The following is a 24,789-nucleotide window of genomic DNA, read 5'->3' as shown; positions in this document are numbered from 1 at the left end:
GCAAAAAGACATAGCATTTTGTATTTGTTGTTTCATATTGAATATTTTTTCTTGGAAATAAACATACATATCTGGTTATTATATTGTAATTTGGTAATAGATTATATTTTTCAGGATTATCTTTTCTTGCTTTGCCTTTTGTTATGGATATGGTTGTTTCACTATTCATAATGTTATATTATGATATGAATATTTAGGATTTTTGCATTGAATATTTTTGAGTGAGGAATAAGATTATTATTTTCACGAATTTGATTTTATTAGCCAGGAATTAGGATGGTTTAGTCAGATATTAGATATTTTACTTAAGGAATTGGTGTATTCAAGTCAGACATATAATTCTAAAAGTTAGAAATTATCAAGTTTTAGTCAGATATTAGCTTACTTATATTAGGAATTGATTTATGTTTATTAGTCATAAAAAAATAAAATACTCAATTAATGATGTCAATAGTTACAGTTTTGTATTTAACAATTTTAAGCCAGAAATAAGATTATTATAATCTGGAATTAGTTTGCTTTCTTCAGATATTAGATAATTTAATTAAGTTCTTTGTGTATTTTAGTCTGGCATAACATTCTAAATGTCAGGAATTAGCAAGTTCAAGTCAGAAATAAGATTAATATAATCAAGAATTAAATATTATTAGTCAGGAATTACAATGGTTAGAAAATATATCTTAATTAGGCTTTGGTGTATTTTAGTCAGGAATAACAATTTAAACGTCAGAAGTTAGCATGTTTTAGTCATAAATTAGATAACTTTTATCAGTTATTAGTCTTTGATTTTACTCAGAGTGGTTGTCAGTACTTTCTGATTTGCATAAAGATTTTTATAATAAAGATATGTTTATTATTATCAGTAATTAGCATGCTTTATTCAGATTTTAGATAATTTAATTAAGATATTGGTGTATTTTAGTCTGAGATAACATTATATAAGTCAGATATTAGAATGGTTAAGTTAGACATAAGATTAATACAATCAGATTTTAGAAAATTCATCTCAGGTATTGGTGTATTTTAGTCAGAAATAACATTTATATATTCAGAAATTAGCACATTTTAGTCAGACATTAGATAACTTATATCAGTTATTAGGAATAAGATTATATTGGTCAGCAAAAACATATTTATTTTTACTGATAAGATAACTATTATCGTTAACATAATTATTATCATGAATAAGAATGTTTTAAAAAGCTCTCAATTTTTATGTGATTTTTTACTTTTCAAACTTTCAGTTCTCTTAGTGAAGATGATATTGAAGACTTAGAGCTTGGTAATAAATCTGGTCCTAATCATCTTTGTCAAATCATGGAAGATAGGAAGTTTGAGTTTGGGACCACTTTAGATAGGAAGCCATTTGTAATGAATTGGTCATGTGAATCTATGAATGAGCAGACTAAAGCCGTTGTTGAAAATATTGATTATGGTACCGTGAAATTGTATCCTCAGACATTACCATTACAATATGCTGGGAAAAGTGAACAGGAGCTTCTAAAATCTTTTCGGTTGGATAACATTGAGTTTAAACTTGAAGATATTGACGATGATGAAGATTCTGGTGGAAATATGGAAGGTTAGGGTGTACAATCTGCCCCCATTGATTCTAGTGGAAATAAGGAAGGTCAGGGTGTACAATTTGCCCCAATTGATTCTGGTGGAAATAAGGAAGGTCAGGGTGTACAATTTGCCCCAATTGAGTTGAAAGCTGAAGATGACCAAGCTAGATATGTCATGTACAAAATTCCTATAGAGTACCCAACTAATGATGACATTGATAAAATGGATATTGATGTAAGTTTAAAATCTCATTTTTTTATTAATTTATTAAAGCTTTTAATTCAAGAGTTCATTCTGTATAACTTGTTATTATGTACTAACTTTTTTTTGTCAATAATTCAGTGATTAATATAATATGAATCAGTATTAATTGTAGTTAGAAATTAGTTTAGTTTTATCAGGAGTAAGAAATTTGATATCAAGAAATAAATTAAGACACTCAGTATTAATATTGTAAGTAAGAAATTATATTACTATCTTTGTTAATATGAGAATTTTGATAAGGAATATGAGAGTTTTGTTCAAGAATGGAATTATTTTAGTCAGGAGATAACTTATATCTCAATTAGGAATAACATTTTTTAAATCAGAAATTATATTACTTTTAACATGTATAACATTTTTTTGTCAGGAATGTGTTTAGTTTTGTCAGGAATTAATTTTTTATAGTCAGGAAATAAGGTATCAGTTTTAGGAATAATATTGTTTTATTCAGAAATTATTTAATATTTATCAGGAATTAGAATGTTGAAAGTCTCTTTTATGTAGCATATGTTATTATATTTAACTCATTCACTCTTTATTCTCTTTTTTTTATTAGGCTATGAAAAAGAAAATGATGAAATTTGGCCGTGACTTGAAGATCGTATCAGAGAACCAAATTCACTTTGCTATTGATTTGAAGGATGAAGCAATAAAAACTTCACATGAATCTCAATCTCAAGAAGATGATGATATATATTCCAATCCACAGTTCTTAGCTAAAATTGATGAAATAGTGGTAGCTGCTATGCAGAGCAAAAAGTTAGCCACTAAATTGGATAATTTTGATCTTAAGCTTAAGTCTGATGAAATTGTAAGTTTAATTACCTTTATCATTATTTTTTTATATGAAATTAACTTAAGATTTATGTTTGATATTAATGTTTATTTTATAAAGGTGAATAATGTTATTGCTGATCTTGATTTGGAGAAAGTCCTAAGTCAAGATATACCTAAAAGTGATAAATTAGAGGATGCAAATAAGGAAAAAGAATTCAATGAAGAAGAAGAAACTAATATACCTGAACCTGGTATGCCTGAACAGATATCAGAAAAAAATACAGATGAAGACAAAGTCTTGACTGTTCACCAAGGATCTATTGATGATGTTTCACTTGGTGCAGAAGCTGCAGCTGTTTACAAAGGAACTGATGTTGCTGTTTCAGTTGGTGTTGAAACTGTTGCTGTAATTTATAAACCTGGCACAGCACCAGCAGAAAATGTGGTTAGTTCAGTTAGTGTGGAGGGTGTTCTTGGTTCTTCAATATCACCTCCTAGGACACAAAGGAAAGCTAGGGGACTCAATGAAGTTTATTCTACTGGTTTGAATGATAATTAGGCTAGAATTGTGCAAGAAGGTAGGAGTTTTTCCATGGGAGCTCATTCTATGCCAAAGTTTAATTTAATTACCCCTACTCCTCCTTTTCCTCAACCATCAAAGGAGAAAAATGCAGAAGTTACTAAAGAAGAAGTTCCGATAACTGATGAAAAAGAAAGAAAAAATGACAAAGATGATGACAGCACATCTAAGGTCTAATATTTGTATTTTATTTGAATAATATATTAAAATAAGTATTGTATTTAAATTTGATATTTTATATAAATAAATTAATATATTTTTTTTTATTTATGTTATACATATATTTTAAGGTTTTTACTAAATATGATGATGTAATTTAGAGTAAAGTTACAGAAGAACATCAATCACCTATTGATGTTGTGAATCAGGTAATTTTTTTTGTTATTTTTTTCACGAGTTAAAGTAATATGGTCATGAATTAAATTTATTTTGTCATATATTATATAAGTTTTGTCAGCAATTACAATATTTTTGTCAGGAATTAAAATGTATATGAAAGAAATATAGTTGTTGTGTTTGTAATTAGATTTACTGTATCAGGAATAATAATATTTTAGTCAGTTATTAGATGAGTTTGTGCAGGAAATGATAATATTTTGTTATAGCTGAATGAATAAAGTTGTCTTTGTCAGATATTAGATTACCTCTATCTGTAGTAAGAATACTTTAGTCAGGAATAATAAATTTTTGAACAGAAATTAACTTCTTTTTTTCAAAATAATATATTCTTAATCAGGAAAAAGATTTATTCATTCAGCTATTAGATTACTTTTGTCAGTAATAAGAATCTTCCTATTAGGAATTAGAATGTTGAATTCATTAATTAGTATAGGTTATTATTGTTTGTATTTAAGTTACTTGTTTTTTATTTTAATACATTTTATTTTTTCTGTAGGAAGCTCAGTCTAGAGATACAACTGCAATTTTAGATTTATTGAGAAACAAATATGTTGAAAAGGAATCGGTTGCAAATGAATTTGTTCCAACTTAAGTTCTAAAATCTCCTACTGCTCCTAATCCTACCCTTACTGTAATAGATAAAACTCCTACTCCACTCCTGCTGATTTGTCTCAAGATGATTTTATGGAAATAGGACCTGAGCCTCCTAAAACACACATTCAGTTAATTGATGTGGACAAAATTCCTACTGGTGAAAATGTCCCTCTTGAAATTACATTTATTGCTGTTGATGCATATGCTGATAATGTGTAGAATTTATGTATTTTGTTGCTCAAGTAATTTAATGCTTATAATTGGTTGATGATCATTGTTATTATTTTTGAAAACAGAGTATTTTTTAGTTTGAATTATTTTAATATGTGTTTGTGTTAACACTATGATTATTGGGTGTTTTGTTAGTGTAAATGGATCCAATAAACGGCCCTCATTACATGGTTGCTCTAGAGGATGCCCCACAAGCTTTATCTGAAATCTTATGCATGTATATCTTTCCTAAGTGCACCCCTCGAGCCCAAGCGATGTGTAATTGTGTTTGTAGGCATTCGTATGATTTGTGGTATTCAAACACCTGCATTCCTCATGTTGTTAGAGCCAGACAGGCAGTGAAAGATAGTGGATTGCAACTGATATTATGAGGCATAATGGGTATGGCTTTCATAATTCAATGGTTCAGGATTAGGCTGAGTTTCTAGATGGTTTGCGATGGCTATTTAGGGACGAGGAAGATATGTGGGGTAAGGAAAGGAAGAGGGAAGAAGTTATTCAACCTGGTGGGCCGCAGAAGAAGATTAGGCAAGAGTAGTGATGTTATTAGTGCTAGATTAAATGCCCTGTAACTTTGTTTTTGTTTAACTAGAAGGAAATGTTTTGTATAGAATGGTATTGTTGTGATCTTGTCATAGTTTAGTGTGACAGTGTTCATTTGCTTTTGTAAGGCATTGTTACCAGTATGACAAATTATTATGTACTTAATTGATAATTATTAATGAAATGAAGAATTTATATATTAATTTGGACTAATTTTTTTGTTTTTGTTTTGGTTTATTTTCTTTTATGTGCATAATGTTGGTAAATGAAAAAACACTCCTGAATAATTGCACTATGTTACCTCAATAAGGAATATAATTCTTTCGGTCATAAATTAGATTAATTTCATCAGGAATATTTATATTTTAGTCTGGAATTATACTAATTTAACCAGGAATTAATTTAGTTTTGTAACTAAATATATATTTAAGATCAGGAATAATATTATTTCTTTCAGGATTATTATTCTTTAGTCAGGTATTATATTATTTAGGGAAGGAATTAAATCATATTTCTCATAAATTATTTTTGTTGTATTTGTGTAAGGAATTATAAAATTTAATTCAGTTCTTCATATATTATAGTAAGATATTACTATATTTTAATCAGGATCTAAATATATTCAGAGTTTAATTAGTGTTTTGGAATTAGTATTTTTAACTTAGAAATAAGCTTAACTTAGACAGGAATTATATATTATTAGTCAGATATAATTTCTTTCATTTTAGTATTGGTTGATTTAAGTCAGGCATAATAATATTTTAGTCAGGATTAATAATATTTTAGTCTGGAATTAAAGAGTAATTATCAGATATTATATAATTTACGTCAGTTATTAATATATTTTTGTCAGGCATAATAATATGTTAGTCAGCAATTAAAGTATTTTAGTTAGATGTTAGATAAATAATGTCAATTATAATAATTAGACTATAATACTTGTTGGTAAAAAAATTAGTATATTTAGTCAGGTAATAAATTAAAAATTTCATTTAATAGGAATTAAGTTGATTTAATTTTTTTGTTGTAATCGAGGACGTCAGTTATTGAAATGACGTTTCTGCTTCTTTGTTCCCTAGTTTCGCGCGCTCCCACCCTTTTCTCTTCTTGTGTACTATTTACTCTAGTGAAGACAAAAAAAAAGGATATTCTTCTCTAACTTTTCATCTTCTATTCTCTGTTTGAGTGAAGCCATTTCTAGAAAAACTTTGCACGAACGAATCGTAATTTCATTTTAAGGTAAAATTCTAATCATTTTATACTTTGTTTTTTGGTTATTGCTTTTAATTGTTGTATTTTGGTAATGATTTGTTTATCGATTTAGGGTTTATCATGAAACATTTTTTATTTTAAAAAAAAATACCCTTTCATCTGCTAATTGTTGTCATTGTTAGGTTTAATCATACAATTATTTTTATATTATGTCGATTTTGCGTTTTTTATTAGTATTGATCAATTTGCTGTTTTTTACTTAAGTAAATTAGTGTCTGAATTATGTGTAATTGTTCTTGAAAAACAGAGTATTTGTTGCACAAATTATGTGTAATTGTTGTTTTGCTAACACAATAATTATTGTGTGTTTTGTTAGGTTATATGGATCCAGTAGATGACCCTCATCATATGGCGGCTCTAGAGGATGCCCCAAATGCGTTATCAATTCTAGAAATTTTATGCATGTACATTTTCCCTAAGTTGCCCCCTAAAGCCCAAGGCATGTGCAACTGTGTGTAAGCACTGGAATGAATTGTGGTTTTTTAAGGCCTGGATCCCTCATTATGTTAGAGCCCAACATGAAAGTGAAAGGTGGTGGATGGCCAAAGATATAATTAGGAATAATGGTTATGGCTTTTATAATGGGATGGTTCAAGATTGGGCTGAATTTTTGGATGGGTTGCGTTGGTTATTTAAGGATGAAGAAGCTATGTATAACAATAAAAGGAAGAGGGAGGAAGCAAGTCAACCAGGTGTGCTGAAGAAGAGGATTAAGCTTGAATAGTCTTGTTGCTGTTAGGTGAATTGCCGCGTAGGTTGATTTTTGGGTAATTAGAGGGCATTATTTTGGCTTTAAACTGACTATAAGTACTAGTTGTTGTTGTTAGCCTTTTAGAGGCATTCAGTTAAAGTAAAACTTGATGATTTAGGTAGGAATTAATGTATAGAATCTGATATAGTTTCTTTTGCTCCCTTGTCATGGTTTAGTGTGACAGTGTACTTTTTGCAATTGTAAGGCAATGTCACAACTATGACAAAGATATGGAAGTACTTATTTGATTATAACTAATGTAATGATGATTTTGAAGTACTAAGTTTATACTTTTTGTGTTAGTTTATATGCCTTATCTTCATTGTAAGGATGATGAAGTTTTTTGATATTGTTCTGTTTCTGTTATGGAGAAGTACGAAGAAGGCATTCACTTTGTATTAAAAATCAGGAATAATATTATTTCTTTCAGGATTATTATTTTTTTTAGTCAGGTATTATATTATTTAGGGCAGGAATTAAATCATATTTCTCAAAAAATTATTTTTGTTGTATTTGTCTAAGGAATTGTAAAATTTAATTCACTTATTCATATATTATAGTCAGATATTAAATAATTCTTGTCAGATATTATTATATTATAGTCAGGATTCAAATATTTTCAGAGTTTAATTAGTGTTTTGGAATTAATATTTTTAACTCAGAAATAAGTATAACTTAGACAGGAATTAGATATTTTAGTCAGATATAATTTCTTTCATCTTAGGCATTGGTTGATTTAAGTCAGGCATAACATTTTTTTTCAGGTATTACATTTAAGTCAGGGCAGGAGTTAGTTTATAATTATCAGGAATTAAAGAATATTTTTCAGGAATATAATTATTTTTATACTTAAATACATTTTTGAATGAGAATAAGATAGTTTCATTCAGGTATTATATTACTTTTGTCAGGAATTAAAACTTAAATATCAAGATTAAAATTTCTTACATCATGATTAAATACTTTGAATTCAGGAATTAAAAAAATTTGAATCTGTTATTAATAATTAGTCAGTTATTGTATTATTTTCAGAGGAATTATATTTTTTTCGTCAGGAACTAAGCTACATTAAAAATTACTTAGATTGTATTAAGTTATAAAATACAAAAAACATATTACAGTATAAAATACAAATATTATGAAGCTAAAACTGCTTACCTCTGGTATGGCGTTGCTCATTGCAAGATCTTGATTAGTGAAGATTGATTTTGGTTCAATTCCACACATTGACTTTTTGAAGATTGAAAGCAGCCGAACAAATGTATCAGTCTTTTCATCAGTTATGAATGCACATCCAAACATTGTTGTTCTCCAGTGATTGTTTATACCAACAAATAGAGCACATATCAACCCATATTTGTTTTTTCTGTATGTTGTATTGAAGATTAAAACATCACCATAAGCTTTGAAATCTTCAAGCATTTGAGAGTCACGCCAAAAATAGCTCACAACATTATTTTCTTCTCCAAATTTCAGTCTATAAAAGAATGAAGGATCTTGATCTGCTCTTTCTTGTAGGGTGTCTAATACATTCTGCATGTCTCCACCTTCAACCATACTCATTTTCACCCTTGATACATAGTTAAGGTGATCTCTCTTAGTATGACCTACACATTCTTCTCCCCCAGCTTCATTACTTATATAATTATAAGCATCCATTGGTTTAATACCACTCTCAATCATGCTCTCAATTAGCTCACCCATTGGAGCTGATATTTGCCTTTCTGATCTTAGATGATGTCGTTGAACTGTTATTACCATTTCATGATTATGTTCCAACTCATGTGTAAGAACAGCAAATCTACCTTTTGCATTTTTCGTAAAACGAATATGAGCTTTGCATCTAGTTCTTGTTTCATTTTTTTCCCTTTCTTTTCTCTTTCTTTCATCAGTTTTACCCAATATGGGTATTTCTACTGAATTTTGTTCACCTACAATTTTCATTTTACCCTTTGTCTGTCCTTCCTTAGAACATCTAAAATAAAACTCATACAGTAAATCATTATTATCTCTTATCTTTGTTGATCTTCTGACACTGAAACCAACAGATCTTAAATGAGCTTTGTATAAAAAAATATCCATCATTGTAGTCTGCATCTGTATATCCTGCTAAACATCTACTTATTTTTTCATCCTTGTCATATTTGTAATAATCTGCAGCAAAAGTAAATATATAAATTATACAAAAGTCAGGTATTAAATTATTTTTGGTGTAAGAAATTATAAAATTTAAGTCAGGAATTAGAATACTTAACTCAACAAATATATCAAGGAATTAAAGGTATCCAACCTAAAAGAGATTGAACCTGCGTTAAAAATATGCCTCTACTTTATTGTTCTCATATTCATGTGCGCTTTCTGACTAACATACAATCAATATATTATTCCTAAACCTATTTAATCTATGTTGGATGAATATTAACGAACAAAAAAAAATATAATATTGGCGATCACTTGAATTATAATCATATTAGTCTAAACAAGATTAATAATTATCTTATTAAGCGTGATTACAAGTACAAATTCTCTTTAATCCTACAAGAGAGAGCGTGATCAAGCAAAAAAAACAATAATATATCAAGCAACATAACAAAAATCATCATAACAATCTCAATCTCATCAAAGAATAATAATAGCAAGACCCTAGGTATGATACTAACATGATTAATAACAAATCTTAGCATGTCACTAAATATAAAAAATCAAAGCTTTAGCCCTAACATGATACTAACATGATAGAAAGAAATAGGAGGCATCCTAAATATGATACTCGAAAGATAAATGACATTAGAAATATTAGTTAATACCCTAAATATGATTCTAGGATTTGATATAAAATTATAAACATGATTTCTATATTAAAAGAATAGTAAAGTAATTAAATTACTTACTTCGATGCCTCGTATCTCTTTATATTAACAAAATATACGCGTTAGTAACCTCAAGGAAAATAATAAATAATAAATCTAATCAAAGAATTGAAATAAGATTTGAGACAAACCTTCAGAAATTATCAACCTTTCACGTCTAGGGCGATGGCAACTTCGAGCTTGGCTAGGTGTGTCTAGAACTTGTGAATGCGGAATTTTGTTTGAAAAGGGAAAGCTTAGAAAGAGGGAGAAAGAATAAGCTATTGGTTAGAGAGAGAAGAGAGATGATTGGTGATGATCAAGCTTGTTGATTGTTGGTGAATAAAAACGGGGAAATACGACCGTATTTATAGAAAAAATAGTCTGGCAATGATAGAATAGAGTTAAAATTTGAAATGGAATAAAATTGGCTGTTGTTGCGAACGACAAGACCCAGCGCAAAATGACAAGAATCACGCATGGCGACAGAGTTTGTTGTCATGCGACAAAGATGTCGTTTGGCGCTACGACAGTTTTTTGCGGATTTGTTTATCATATCTTTTTATCCAGAAGTTCAAATAAGTCATATAATATGTCGTTTAAAATGTCTTGAAATCTACTTTTTAACCCATTTAGAATCAGATTAAAATATTTTTAAGATAAAAAGATATGGCCGAAATAGTGGAACGGTGTCAGATTTGGATGGAGTTTCGTATTCTTTCATTTTTTTTTGTTATGGCTCGGAATAAATATTATAATATATCATTGAAAAGATAATTTCAAGATCTATCTTACCATCTAATATTTGTACAAAGATTATGAGGCACGAAAATAATATCTGAATATATTCTATTTCACACAGAATAAAGACTTTCTAATATTTTATTCCATTTCGAATTCTTTGATCTTATCTTTTTAAAAAGGATATTTAAGATCTTTTGGAAACTTATAGAATATTCTATTAAATCCTAATTATTTTAGGAATGGGATTATACCTTTAGACACTCCACATGATAATTGGGTTGTAGGTAAAATCCAGTTTGGACCCAGTTTAGTATTTTGGCTATAACTTCCTCATTATTCATCGGAATTGGGCTTATAATATATTGTTGGAAAAGTCTTTTAAGGCCCCATACAAATACACAATTATTGAACCCATATCATGTTCAAAACTAAATTGGATTGGCTATTTTCATAAATAGAGTACATTTTCGAAAACAAAAAGAAAGTATTTTATAAAAATGACCGCATCACAAGACTTTTCACACTTTCATTTCGTTCGATAATCAATGACGTGAAAGATATTCATCACTTGGTTTGGTTTTTGGGGAGACATAATTAGGTGTCTACAATATCTCAAAGAGGGCTTTTAATGGTTGTAACGTGGTTAGGCTAAAGGTTGAAGAAGAAAGGGATAAAGGCTCAAGACCCTAGATAAGCCCCAAAGGTTGCAACCTTGCTTTTGAATCTTTGTATTTGTATGATTGCTATTTCTCTCTTTTGAACTCTATTTTGTTTATTACTTTTTTTGCTTTCTTTTTTCTTTTTCTTTCATTTTTTCAAATTCAATTCCTTTTTTTATAAGCGTGGGCAATCTCGATCATGTGGTCTATCACTCACTTGGCATTCATGTTTCTCAGGCACGGTACCAAGCGCTCGATAAGAGACACAATCTGAGACGTATTATTATCAAAGATATATTCATATGAAAGACATTGGAACACTTGCCCTTTTTCACACTTTTAATGCTATTTTAGTCTTTTGAAATTTTTATAAAATCACTTAAGATTTTATTTAAAAATTGCATAAGTTGCGCACCATCTCATCCCAAGGTTAGGTAGATGCAGATAAAAAAAATGAAGGTTTATCGTTAAACGAGGCTCAAAGTGGTTTCTCAAGAAAAAGGTTATGTATTTGAAGGGTGAAAGTGATTTAATATGGCTACAAGGGTGCCTCGAATCACTAGTATACCTTGTGCTTAGTTCGGTATGGATTTTTTTTTAATGCAATGCAATGATCATATACAAATAAATAAATGCTCATTTTATTAAGAGGGAAAAAGGAAAAATCTACAAAATAAATCTAAGGAAAACAAAAGGTGCCTATGCTAGACTTATTGAGGAAAGGAGGAACCTAAAATAGAAAAAAGTGGTCATAACATCTTCTCGCTGAAGCTCGTCTTGTGTCTTGTGCTTTATCATCATAGCTGGAGGTATGGGAAGCTTGTTATTATCAATCAAATGAAGGACCTCTTTTAGCTTCAAACATCTCTCTATAGTATGACCCCTACCTTGATGGTACTTGTAGTGTGCGTTTGGGTTCCAACTAGGCAACCTCTTTTTAGGTGCGGGGTCTTGAATAGGTCCAATGGGAGTAATGACTCCCTTGGCATGGAGTTAATCAAAAGTAGTATCATAGCTCATCCGAATAGGGGTGAACTATTTCCTTAGTTGCTTTTTGGGTCCTTGATTATCGATGGATAAGACTTTATTAAGGTCAAAGGTCCTAGCATTGTTACTAGAGTAGGTGTTTTCAAAAGAAGAAGGATTGTCGTTCTTCTTTCCTTTCCAACCTCCGTTGCTACTATTGTTAGTAGCTTTTTGTTTTGCAAGGTCATCTTTAATGTCAATGCCTATGTTATAGCCATCCTTGAAAGTATTCAAGTTGTGTTGGTATTTCAAATGCTTTGAATACTTCTCTTGGAGGTTCTTAATGAACATTCTTACGAACTCTTTTTCAGTAGGAACCTCTAACATCCTAGAGGAAGTTACTCTCCATTTGTTGAAAAAGGAAGTGAATCCTTCATTTCCCTTTTGTTTTAGCATCTTAAGTTCCCTATGATCAGTTTCAACTTGAATGTTGCACTAATATTTGTCAATGAAAGCATTTGTTATAGAGTCCCAAGAAGAGATCTTCTCTTTGTCTAGGAAAAAGAACCATAGTTGACAAACGGTTTCTAGAGATAGCCAAAACAACGAATGGAAAGCTTAAAGGATTTATGTCTTCATCGTGTGCACTTAGTAGATATATGAATGGATCAAACTATGAAGATTATTAAGTTCGGACATTTGGATCGTCGTTTTATCATAGCTAGAGGTACTAACAATCTTTAGGCTAGTAAAATAGCCCAAAGCCCAAGTGGACGGATCCTGTAAGGTCACACAAAGGGCCTAGGTCGAGAAAAAGAGGACGAGGCCCATGATGGGCCTCATCCCCTATAGTGGCCGGCCATATAGAGTAAGGTTGGACATTTGGGCTTCCTAACCCTAGTCTAGTTATAATATGCTTATAAATAGACTTGGTGCCTAGGGTTTGAATGAAAGAAGAAATTCAGTGATCAGTAAGATCAAAACCTGAGTTAGTAAACACGGACCAAGCCCCCCTCTCTCTCTCTCTCTCTCTCTCTCTCTCTCTCTCTATCTCTCTCTCTCTCTCTCTCTCACTCTCACGGCACTCTCTCCTTCTCGGCGCCTCTCAAGGTGGTTCGTGGTGGTCGGTTAGTCCATTAAAGGTGGTGATCACGGTTTTCCTCAATCACTCGACCAATCAAGTATTGGTGGACGACTCGTTCGAATCTCGTGGACTAAGTAGAGGAGCAACACTTGGGGCTCTATTTTGTCCTTGATTTGTCAACAAATTGTTACGTAGAATTTACGCTTCAAAGGTATGATTATGTGTCTTGTGTGTTATGCATGCGATCATGGGATTAGGTGCTTGATGAATATGATTCGTGATTTTCCACTTCATAGTACCTATAAACTCCTACAATGGTTTCAGTTAGCCTCTTGCATGAACACGCTTGATAATATTAATACGATTAATTTGAAGTCCATGCTAATTTTATAATCAATTAAGAGAGAGAAATTAATTTAATTATGGTTCAATTGTTATATTTAATATGATTAAACTTTTGAAATTTATTAAATGCGATTTAATTATGCTCAAATAGCCATGAAGAAGACCGTATTAAGCCCTAAAATGTTTAAAATTTTCTAACCCCCTAACCCTAATTTCGATATTTTTTTTCGAAAATTCATAGCACTAAAATATAATTTTATGCTTGATTTTTTATTTAATTCGTTGTGTTACAATTCATAATTTTAATCGGATTGATTTATGCATAAAAATGTTTTATGCATGATCGTCGATTTAATTTTAAGAGTTAGAATTAAATTGGGATTAATTTTATGATGAACCCTAATTTTAATATTGAATGATGATTTAATTTTAAAATTTGGACTGATTTATTTAATTTTAATAAAATTTATCTTGATTAAATTAAAAAACAAAAAATAAAACTAGTTTTATGGCCGGCATACGCGGTAGGGTGGCGCCGCCATGGAGGTTGCCGACCTAGTGGTTTATCCAAGAAGGAGGGAGGGAGGGCGACGGTCCAGGTGGCTGGGGCAGCAGCTGTGCAAGCGTTGCACGCTGCTGTCGTGGCAGCCACTGCTATGGCGTGTTGCTGTCTTGCGGTAGTGGCTAGCTACGGCTAGCCAACCATGGTAGCCAACAAACGTGAAGTCACGATTTTCAAAAAAAAAAAATTCTGTTTTTGAAAAATATTTCAAGATATTTACAAAATTATTTTGGGATAAAAAGGATTTTATTTTGGATAAAATCTTTTGTTTTAGGTTAAATAAAATATTCATAATTGTTATATTTGATATTATATATATTTAAAGTTGTTAAATTAGTATGTATCCATAATTAAAGTGGTTAATTTTGGATAAGATTGATTAGGATATTCTGAGCATATTCTAAAAGGATAATAATTGATTTAAATAATGTGATTATATCCCATAATTAGATTAGGATATAATTGATTTTAAAATTATTGGATTGGGTAGTAATTAGGATAGAATCTCCTAAGTTTGTTAGGATAATCATGGAAGATTAAATATGATTTATCTTTCTAGATTAAAATAAGATTTGATTATATCTCATGCCTAAATTAAAATATATGATATCTTATAATCGGTCATGTATAATATATGATATTATCTAATTATGATTCAAAATATGAGACATTTTATGAAATGCGTTGACTTAATTATGAACATTCGATGTTGTAGTTTAGACAAGCATGTTGAGTGATTTATTATATATCACATTTATAATATATGATATTATGTTGATGTACATATAGACTATATGGCCCATAGATTCGAATACGATCTTCGCATCATGATGTATTGTTGTAATCTAAATACGGTTTACGTACCGTTAAGTATTTTTGTAAATTTTATTTAAAGTATATAGATTAGATATTTAAATAGTGTTAGTCCATAGAAGCCCATGAAGTGAAGGGCCAAAGGAGCAAGGTGGATGGAGATCCATGATGATTCAAGTGGGAGCTTTTCATTTCTAGTTTTCTTAGGACTAAGGGGCCATACTATGTCATGTTTTATTGCATTAGTAGATTATGCATGTTAGATTTTAATTATGTTGATTGATGATGCGCTAGATTTCACTAAATAATCACAACATAATAAATCTAGGTCCCAGTAATATTGAGATTGTTTTTCCAATTAGATACCCAACAATCCTTGGATAGTGAGTGATGGGTCGGCCTCCGCAGAGCGTCACTTGTTATTTTAGGCATTGTGGTGTAGACCACGTTCTACATATTTAATTGGTTATGCTCAACAAGGTTACCTAAAGCGTTTAGAACATTGAAGCAAAAGGTAATAACTAAACATGTGATGATTAATTATTCAACCAAGAGTTGTAAGAGTTGTAATCAGTAAAGAGTTTACTCACCTTGAAAATGTAATGCTTGATGGTAGGGCTTTAGTCCAGTCAACTATTACACAAATAAAGGATCTTGGAATCACTTAAAATTCAATTGGGATCAATTAATATTGAATAAAGTGCTTTAAAGTTACCTATATTATTCGTTTATGGTACTTTAAATTTTAATTAAACATAATTATTAAACTTTGCCTTATTTTGACTTAGATGGTTTGCCGTAATCACAATGACAACAACATTTACAAATCTTCGACCATTCCTTGAGAAGGATAGGTTGACAAGAAAAAACTTTTCCACTTGGGAAAGAATGCTAAGGCTCGTTCTGAAATCTGAAGAAAGAGAGGATGTCATTAACACCCCATTGCCAGAACCTCTGCCAGAAAATGCAACTACGACAGAAGTCAAGAAGCACAAGGAAGCTCATGATAGAGCTTTTCCTATCACTTCCTTGATGATTGCTACCATGGAGCCTAGTCTTCAAAAGCGTTTTGAGGACCACGATGCGTAAACAATCATGCAAGAACTCAAAGCTTTGTTTAAGAAACAACCTAGAGTTGAAAGCTACGAGCTCCATTGTGAGATTCTGTATTGTAGGATGAAGAAGGGTGCCACAGTTCATGATCATGTTTTCAAAATGACCGGCCTTATTCAAAATATGGAGAAATCGGGGCACCCCATACAGTGATGAAATGGCAACAAACATCATTCTCCACTCGCTTCCAGAAAGTTTCAACCAGTTTATCATGAACTTCAACATGACTGCTACTGCAAAGACTATGAATCTATTGCACGCAATGTTGGTTAGTGCTAAAAGGAAAATCCCTAAGAAACCTAAGAAGGAAATTCTTATGATTCAAAAGGAAAGGGGTTCAAGAAGAAAGGGCAAAGGCTAGTGCCAAGAGCAAGGGCAAGCAAGTTGCCAAGGCTCCTAACAAGCCTAAGGCGAGGCCAAAACCTAAGGCCGCAAGTGAAAGTGAATGCTTTTACTACAAGAAGAAGGGGCATTGGAAACGTAATTGCCAGAAATACCTTGACTTCCTCAAGAAGAATGGAGCATCAACCTCGGGCATTATGTTATAAACATTTTAACTTTCACTTAGGTATATGTTACCAAATTGCAGTGCTTTACATTATTAATGTTGCGCAGGAACTGCAAACAAGTGAGGCTAGCATGGAAATGGAGCTTAAAGGCACACTAGAAGTGTTTGAGTGGCCAAAAATAGCTTCATAGTTTTATTTTCTGATCAGTTTATCATGATTTTAGAACAATTTCCAGTTTTTAATGAGACAATATTTCGGTTTTCTATTTGAATACTGATTTGGTTTACTTGGCTTGGACAGGTGTTGATCCATTACCATGGTAATAAATTGTTTTCATTTTGTTATACATGAGTTATTTTGTTTTATGACATTGATATAAGTAGATCACAAAAGTAATATTAGATGATTCTTATTCTTATTCTCAAAAGTAACAAAGTAAGGTTAGGTCACATAAACCATTTGCACATCCAAATATTACAAATTGGATGGACTCTTATTCTTATTTGATTATGAATCACTTGAGAATTAGAAGTCATGCTTGATAAGGTAAGATGACCAAGTTGCCTTTTAGTTTAAAGGGTAAAAAAGCTAATGACCTTTTGGAACTCATACATATGATGTGTGTAAACCATAAGTTCAAGAATTAGCAAAGAGATTTAACTATTTCAATTCATTGATTTTACTAACGATTTAAGTAACTATATTGATAATTACTTAATGAAGTAAAGCTTAGAATCATTTAAATGTTCAAAAATCCGATCCAAAATGAAATGTAAAATCAGTTTGAGATGAATAATTAACACTACAATATGATTGTTGTGATAAATATTTAACTCAAAAGGAATGATCATCTAAAGGATTTGTTGAATTAATTCACAATCCAGAAATATTACAATTAAAATTTATTTTTACAAAGAAGGAATCAAACTTTGCTTGCCATGGTTCGATCCTATATTAGCTTTAATGATTTACAAATATTGCTTTGAGGATATGCATCACAACAACCATTGCGAATATACTAACAGGAAACTTAACCAAAGCAGTAGAATGTTGGGTTTCGGTGAGTCTGAGCCACCGCGGAAGGAAACCCGACCCCGAAACCAAACTCACAATAATTATGACCATAAAAATAATTAACATAAACACAAGATTAAGTAAGTAATTATTACCTTTGTAGCGTACTTCGCTCACTAAAACGAGCTCTTACTTGAAAGCCTTCAAGTCCCTCTCACACGGCGACCTCCTTCAAGGTCCACCCAAAACCGAGAGCACCGAACCGGTCTAATGCCTTGGAGTTAGCAAGGCCCGACCTAAAAACCCATGTAATTAGTGTTCAAAGGTTTTCACACTGTGATGCCTTTTTCAACACTTACTCAAGTGTAGAATTTCCAACTACCTAGGTTGGTATTTTTAGGCAAAGGCTCTTAAAATTCCCATCATCTTTCCATGTGGGAGATTTTGATTTTATTCATTTTATTTTAAATCTAAAATAAAATAAATAAGCAAGCTACTAATAAATCAACAAGTGTCAAGCTCACATGAGGGGTTAGGTGAGGACCATTTAAAGGAGGGGGGACCAAACTTGCTCCCCACTCCTCTCCTAAAAACCGCCACCTCACACCTCTCACCCTCTCTTGCTATGCGCCACATGGCAGCCCCACTTTGGCGCCAAGGAACCCCAAGTGGGCTGTCGTGATTCCCCTTTTGCTCGAGGCTACCCACGACCAGCAAGCCCAGCACGAGCGTGCGGGCAGCTGCAACCGTGGGCTGTTGTTAGCTCCCTCGGACAGCATGCCTTGCACCATATGTGTGGGCTGCTGCTGAGGGCTGTTACTGGCCCTATGCGCACATGGCCGCGACAACCATGCTAGCACAGGTGCGCTAGCATGCACCAGCTATCCATAGGCTTGTCTTGGTGCGCTTGCTAGCCACCATGCCCCTAGCACTGGGTTTGCTTGGGGAATTCCGATGCTAGGGGTATTTTTAGGAATATGTTGATTTATTAGTTTTTCTCATCTCGTCTTTTATTATTTTCAACTCGACTTCCGACGCTCAAATTCAATGTTCCAAGCTCAAATTTTCGACGTCTATATATTAATTACTCGGGCAAATTATAAATTCCTTTTGTATTAATTCGTCAATTTGGTTCGCTAGTTGCTTGGGTGTGACCCGATAAGTTCAGTCAAGATTAAGCTGTAATATTAATTATTCATTAATATTACTGATCGGAAGCGGCCTCCACCTAGGCATTCCGATCACTTGACCTCACTAAATAATTAGCTTTCTAATAATTCCATCTGAACCCTCTATTGGAATAATACACTTGTTCGAAGGATACCATTCCTTTCATAGAAAAAATATCATAAGAGTTATGAACTAGAAATGTTCCAAAGTTATCATTTCCAAACAAGATTAAGGGTTATGGAATCAATGTAAAATGTTTACAAAGATGAGATAATTCACCCTAAATCAAACAAATAGTTCTTCATGGGTATTCTCATGGAAACTAAAAGGTATTATTCGTACAATCGCGTAGATAACAAAATATTTGTTGCTCGCGATAGTTTCTTTATAGAAAGAAATCTCTTTCTACAAAGCCAAGTGGGAGTAAAGTTAGATCTTGATGAGATTCGAGACGAGCAACAAAAGGATGTGAATAACACCACATCATATGCGAAGGCGCATGAATCAGCTAATTTGATAAACCATGTGTCGAAGCAAGCTAATTCCACTAGCGAGGCTTTTATCGTCCCAACTTAAATGAAAGGCTTCAAAGAGTTGAAGAGAATAATACTATTGTTGCTCATACCCATTGTAGGTTACTTAGGATCAAAATAAATAGTTTGTTGAAATTATGAGAAAAGATGGATTCTAAAATTTTCATATTGGAATGGTTGGAATCCATGCCCTACAAGCAAGCTTTGGATAAGTGCCAACTCAAGCAATGGCTTAAAGCCATGAAATCCACAATGGACTCCATGTCTGTAAAGATGTGCTAGTCCATGATAGTCTTACAAATAGGGTCAAGCCTATTAGGTTGGGTAAGCCTATTCGGATTATTCTAGTTATGGAGATCAGAATCACCATCATAAAATGTTCTTGACAGAGGATATGTATATGATACAACCTAAGAATTTTGAAATCCTGAAATCCTAGAAAGTTCTGCAAACTTCAGAACTTCATTTAATAGATTGAAGTAAGCATCAAGGAGTTGGAACATTTGTTTCGATTAGGCAATCAAAACAGTTTGATTTCCTTGAAAGAACAAAAAGGAATCTTGTAGAGACAAGAAGTTTAGTTGGAGAAATTGGTGTTCTTAGTCTTGTATATAGATAACCTACAGTTCATATGAAATGACATATTAATGCTTTAATAAGTTAAGCAGTGGTTAAAGAGTTGTTTCTATATGAGAGACTAAGGAGATGTTGAGTACAAATTGGGAATCAAGATCCATGAAGTGAATCTTGAAGAATGATTGGACAACATCAAGAGACTTATGTTGATAAGGTTCTTGACAAGTTCATGAAGCAAGACTCTATGAGAGGATATATTCCCACGTTTCATGGTTATAGGCTTGGTAAAACTAAGTGCTTTCAAAAGCTAATAGAGTTGAGTTGTATGGATAATGTGCCTTATGCTTTTGCAAAAGGGCCCATTATATGTGCCATGATATGTACAAAGAAAGATGTTATATATGACTTATGCATGTGTAGCAAGTTTCAAGTAAATTCAGAATAAGCATACTGAAAGTTACTAAGAACTAATCCTTAAGCACTTAAGAAGAACTAAAGGAATGTTTCTAGATTATGATGGTAAGAGTAAATAAGTTGTCAAAAGGTTATACAGATGCAAGTTTCTAAATAGGTAAGATGACTTTAGATGTTGATCTAAATACAATTTTTATCTGTATGGAGAAGTACAATAAGCTTGAAGAGTTCAAAGCAGAATGGTATCGCATACTGAATGTCAGAATATGTGTGTTTAGCTATAGTAAGAGTAGTTAAGGAGGAAGTTTTGGATCAAATTGTTCTGTGCTAAAAGAACACCTTTTCCAAAACAAAGAAGCCAAGGTCACATCATAAATAGATATGAGGTATCACCTCATCTATGAGATCAATGACAAGCGAGATGTCATGTTCTACAAGGTTTTATTATGAGTGAGAATTCACTAAACCCGTTCCATACACAAAGATATGAGAGTCATATTAAAGACTTGGAATGAAAGAAGTTATGTAATTTAAGTTGTGTATGTTTTGAGAAAACATATTTCATAAGAAATGCATCAATTTGAAGAATTATGTTTAAAATAGAAATTTCATTTCTCTTATTTAATTATGGTTTTTGGAATTAAATAAAATGTTAAAAATAATTATGAATTGATAGGCTCATTGGGTTCATGACCTGGTGAATGAAACCCCCACAGGTGAACAAAATTCATATATTATTTAAGTTCCTAGTTCGCATGTAAGATTGATTGGATAGCGCAGTTTCATGGGCTATAGGGGCATAGTGATGCTCGGTCAATCAATTGGATATGCATGAATGATACATGATCGAACTAATGACCTACTTTGAAGTTCAAGTTTAGAGCTTCCGGATATATTAGTGGATTCCTCTGACATGAGTGGAACATTAATTTCATTCAATGGATGTTATGACTGTGGTATACTCAAACGTCTACCGTAACTGGAGATTATAAAGGGTGTTTCCTTGTTATTTCAAAAGTTGAGTGAGAGCCTTGTTTCCACAAGATTGGATTGAGTCTACCTATTAAATTAGGAAATGTGTCATGGCCACTTGAAGAGGGAGAAATCAGAAAATATGTGGGTGCGTTCAAATGCATTACTCAGTAATCATTTGGTTTTGTAATTCTAACTCAGATTTCAAGAAAGGATTTGTAGATTAATATGATCTCAACATGTGATGCAATCATATTATCAAATCGACACATATTGACTTAAGAAATTTTAATATTGCACACTTGTCTCAGACAAGTGGGAGATTGAAGGATTTATGTCTTATTCGTGTGCAATTACTAGATATATAAATAAATCAAATTATGGAGATAATTAAGTTTGAACATTTGAGTCGTCGTTTTATCATAGCTAGAGGTACTAAAAATCTTTGGGCTAGTAATATAGCCCAAAGCCCAATTTAACGAATCCTATAAGGTCACACAAAGGACCTAGATTGAGCACGAGAGGAGAGGCCCATGATGGGCCTCATCCCCTATAGTGGTCGGCCATATAGAGTAAGATTGGAGGGTTTTGGGCTTTCTAACCCTAGTCTAATTATAATATGATTATAAAAGACTTGGTGCCTAGGGTTTTCATGACAGAAGAAATTCAGTGATCAGTAAGATCAAAACTTGAGTTAGCAAACACGAGACCAAGCTCCTCAAACTCTCTCTCTCTCTCTCTCTCTCTCTCTCTCTCTCTCTCTCTCCCTCTCTCTCTCTTTCTCATGGCACTCTCTCCTTCCCATCGCCTCTCAAGGTGGTTTGTGGTGGTGGTGGTGGTTTGTGGTGTTTTGTTAGTCCATTAAAGGTGGTGATCGCGGTTTTCCTCAATCACTCGACTAATCTAGTATTGGTGGACGGCTCGTTTGAAGCTCGTATTGGGGATCTATTCTCTCCTTGATATGTCAATCAATTTCTACGTGGAATTCACGCTCTAAAGGTATGATTATGTGTCTTGTGTGTTATGCCCGCGATCTTGGGAATAAGTGCTTGATTGAATATGATTCATGATTTTCGGCTTAATAGTACCTATAAACTCCTACAAATCTTTCCTAACAATCCCCTTGATATTCATTATAGTTTCGAAAGCTCTTAAATGAAAGTAAGGATTATCGATAAGCTTGAACTTAGGGATATCATTGGCATTGAACTTCTGTCGAAAAAGTTCCTTGTCCACTAAGACCCCTTGTGAGCTAATTCTTGATACTTATAATCGTTGGAAATATTGATCAGGCTCTCTTCTATGCGCTCAAGCTGTCGTTGTTTACTAGGATCATTGACTTGAAGATAGAGAGTTTTGAACATCTCGATCAAGTTAGTCATGTTTTGTTTCAACTCATCTACTTCCTGTTGGGTAGCCATCAGTATGAACTTTTTCCCATGTCTGATGGGCCTATCGAAGAGTAAAACTTGAACGAAGGTGTTGTCTTTGATTAAGTGCCCTTCTCTCCTTAATCAAATGCTGCGGATAAGGAAGTCATGGATACTTATTGTTAATTGTTTGACTCAAACTTGATTCAACATAAAATAGGTGGAAAGAGATCATGGAAGAATGTGGGAGTGGTTTGAATGGAGAAAGAATGTAGAGAGTGAAAAGATGATGTGGATGGAGAGATATGGAAAAATTAGGAATAGAGTGGACCCCCAACTCAAATGACGGAATGAGCGACTCATGCATGAACCTAAGACATGGTCATGGTTGAAAAGTGTATGTAAAAAGTGTGTGAATACTTGTGAGTGTAATTGATATGTTCAAGACTCATGTCATGACCATGTACTAGACTATGCGACTTGACTCGAACAAAGACTAAGTTAAGACCTCACGTATGTGCACTAAATTGGATAGGTTGTAGTATTTTAGTCATAACTTTTGATCTCTGACTCTGAATTGGATGACACTAACGCCAAATGAAAGATAAAACTCGGGGCTATAGATCCATAAGTTTTACGACCCGTAACTCTTCCTAGAATTCTAGATATGACCAAAACAAGTTGACACTTGTGTAGTATACGGGATAAAAATCCGAGTTGATTCAAAGGAACTATGACTCGATTTTAGACATATTAATTAGCTCAAATTAATTAAGTAAATTCCTTTAGTCATTGGTTAGTTTTTTTTAAGCATATTTATAATCACAAGTCAAACCAAATGGTTAGTTTAATCACATATAAATATGCACAAGTAGTCAAATAGTCACAATATGATGTAATGATGCAATGAGTTTGTACGACTTGTAACTCTTCCTAGAATTCCATATATGACCAAAACAAGTTAACACTTGTGTAGTATACGGGATAAAAATCCGGGTTGATTCAAAGGAACTATGACTCGATTTTAGACATATTTATTAGCTCAAATTAATTAATCAATTAATTAAGCAAATTCCTTTAGTCATTGGTTAGTTTTTTTAAGCATATTTATAATCACAAGTCAAACCAAATAGTTAGTTTAATCACATATAAATATTCACAAGTAGTCAAATAGTCACAATATGATGCAATGAGTTTGAAACCTAACCATGGCTCTAGTTCTCTAAAGTTCAAGGATTATGGTTAGTCAAAGAGGGTCAATGGTGATGAGTCTAAATGCATCGCGCGGAAGCCTTACCTTTGGAAAGGTTAGCGCGTATGGATGGGACCCCACAAATTAAACTTGTTTCCATGGTTTGATGAATTCACAAACTCAGATGTACCCTTCGTTGCAATGAGCGTTCGATTGGGTAGATGGAGCGTGAATTCCCAGAGGTTTATGGTCATATGTAGAACACATATGGGTTCATAAAAGTGAGAAAAACTCAATCAGGAAGTAAAATCGAGGAAGAACTTGGCGCGGTACAACAGAGACCATCGCGAGACATTGTGGAATATGATAATAATCTTGACATAATAGTAGACCAGGGCACATCATCTTTGTATTGAGTTACTCAAAACTATTAGGAAATGGACAGTGATAATAGAAGCTATGTACGTCACATTGCTGACATTACGCAATTTTTTTCATTGGTTGCATCTGTTGAACTCTCTTTTTTGAGCGATCAATTTAATAAATGAAGAATAAAAAAAATAAATCAATGCTTACAAAAGCGATATGATAACAAAAGCGATCAATTTCTTTTTTGAGCTCGACTGTTAATTTAATAAATGAAGAATAAAAAAAAAATCAATGCTACCCTTTCTTCTTGGAAAGGTATATCTCAAAGTAAACTAGTCAACTTAAGATGTGGCTAATTCTGACAGTTTTTGTAATATATGTCAGCTCATTCAATGGAAGAGGCTGAGACTCTTTGTGATAGACTAGGAGTCTTCGTTGATGGTGCTTTGCGCTGTGTAGGAAATCCAAAAGAGGCAAGTTTCATAGTATTAATTAGTGTTTCATTGCAACTTAATTTTATTATTTCAATATGTTTTAGTTTTAGTTGGATTTCATTTC

General features: G+C 32.4%; 1 protein-coding gene across 1 annotated transcript; it reads right to left on the bottom strand.

The window, feature by feature from the left end:
• Positions 1-8,028: 8,028 nt before the first annotated feature.
• LOC110713492 (protein FAR1-RELATED SEQUENCE 5-like) lies at positions 8,029-9,074 on the bottom strand. The gene is made up of 2 exons (XM_021891936.1): positions 8,136-9,074; positions 8,029-8,040 (listed from the first exon to the last, which is right to left on the bottom strand). The coding sequence occupies exons 1-2, from the start codon at positions 9,072-9,074 to the stop codon at positions 8,029-8,031; spliced, it is 951 nt and encodes a 316-aa protein (XP_021747628.1).
• Between the last annotated feature and the right edge of the window lie 15,715 nt (positions 9,075-24,789).

Source organism: Chenopodium quinoa, unplaced genomic scaffold (assembly GCF_001683475.1).
Source record: "Chenopodium quinoa cultivar QQ74 unplaced genomic scaffold, ASM168347v1, whole genome shotgun sequence".
Classification (NCBI taxonomy): domain Eukaryota; kingdom Viridiplantae; phylum Streptophyta; class Magnoliopsida; order Caryophyllales; family Amaranthaceae; genus Chenopodium; species Chenopodium quinoa.
The sequence above is the reverse complement of the archived record's forward strand: the minus strand, read 5'-3'. Positions and strand labels throughout refer to the sequence as shown.

Coding starts and splice junctions, on each gene's coding strand:
- LOC110713492 (XM_021891936.1), bottom strand. CDS start 9,074: ATGCAGACTACAATGATGGATATTTTTTTATACAAAGCTCATTTAAGA.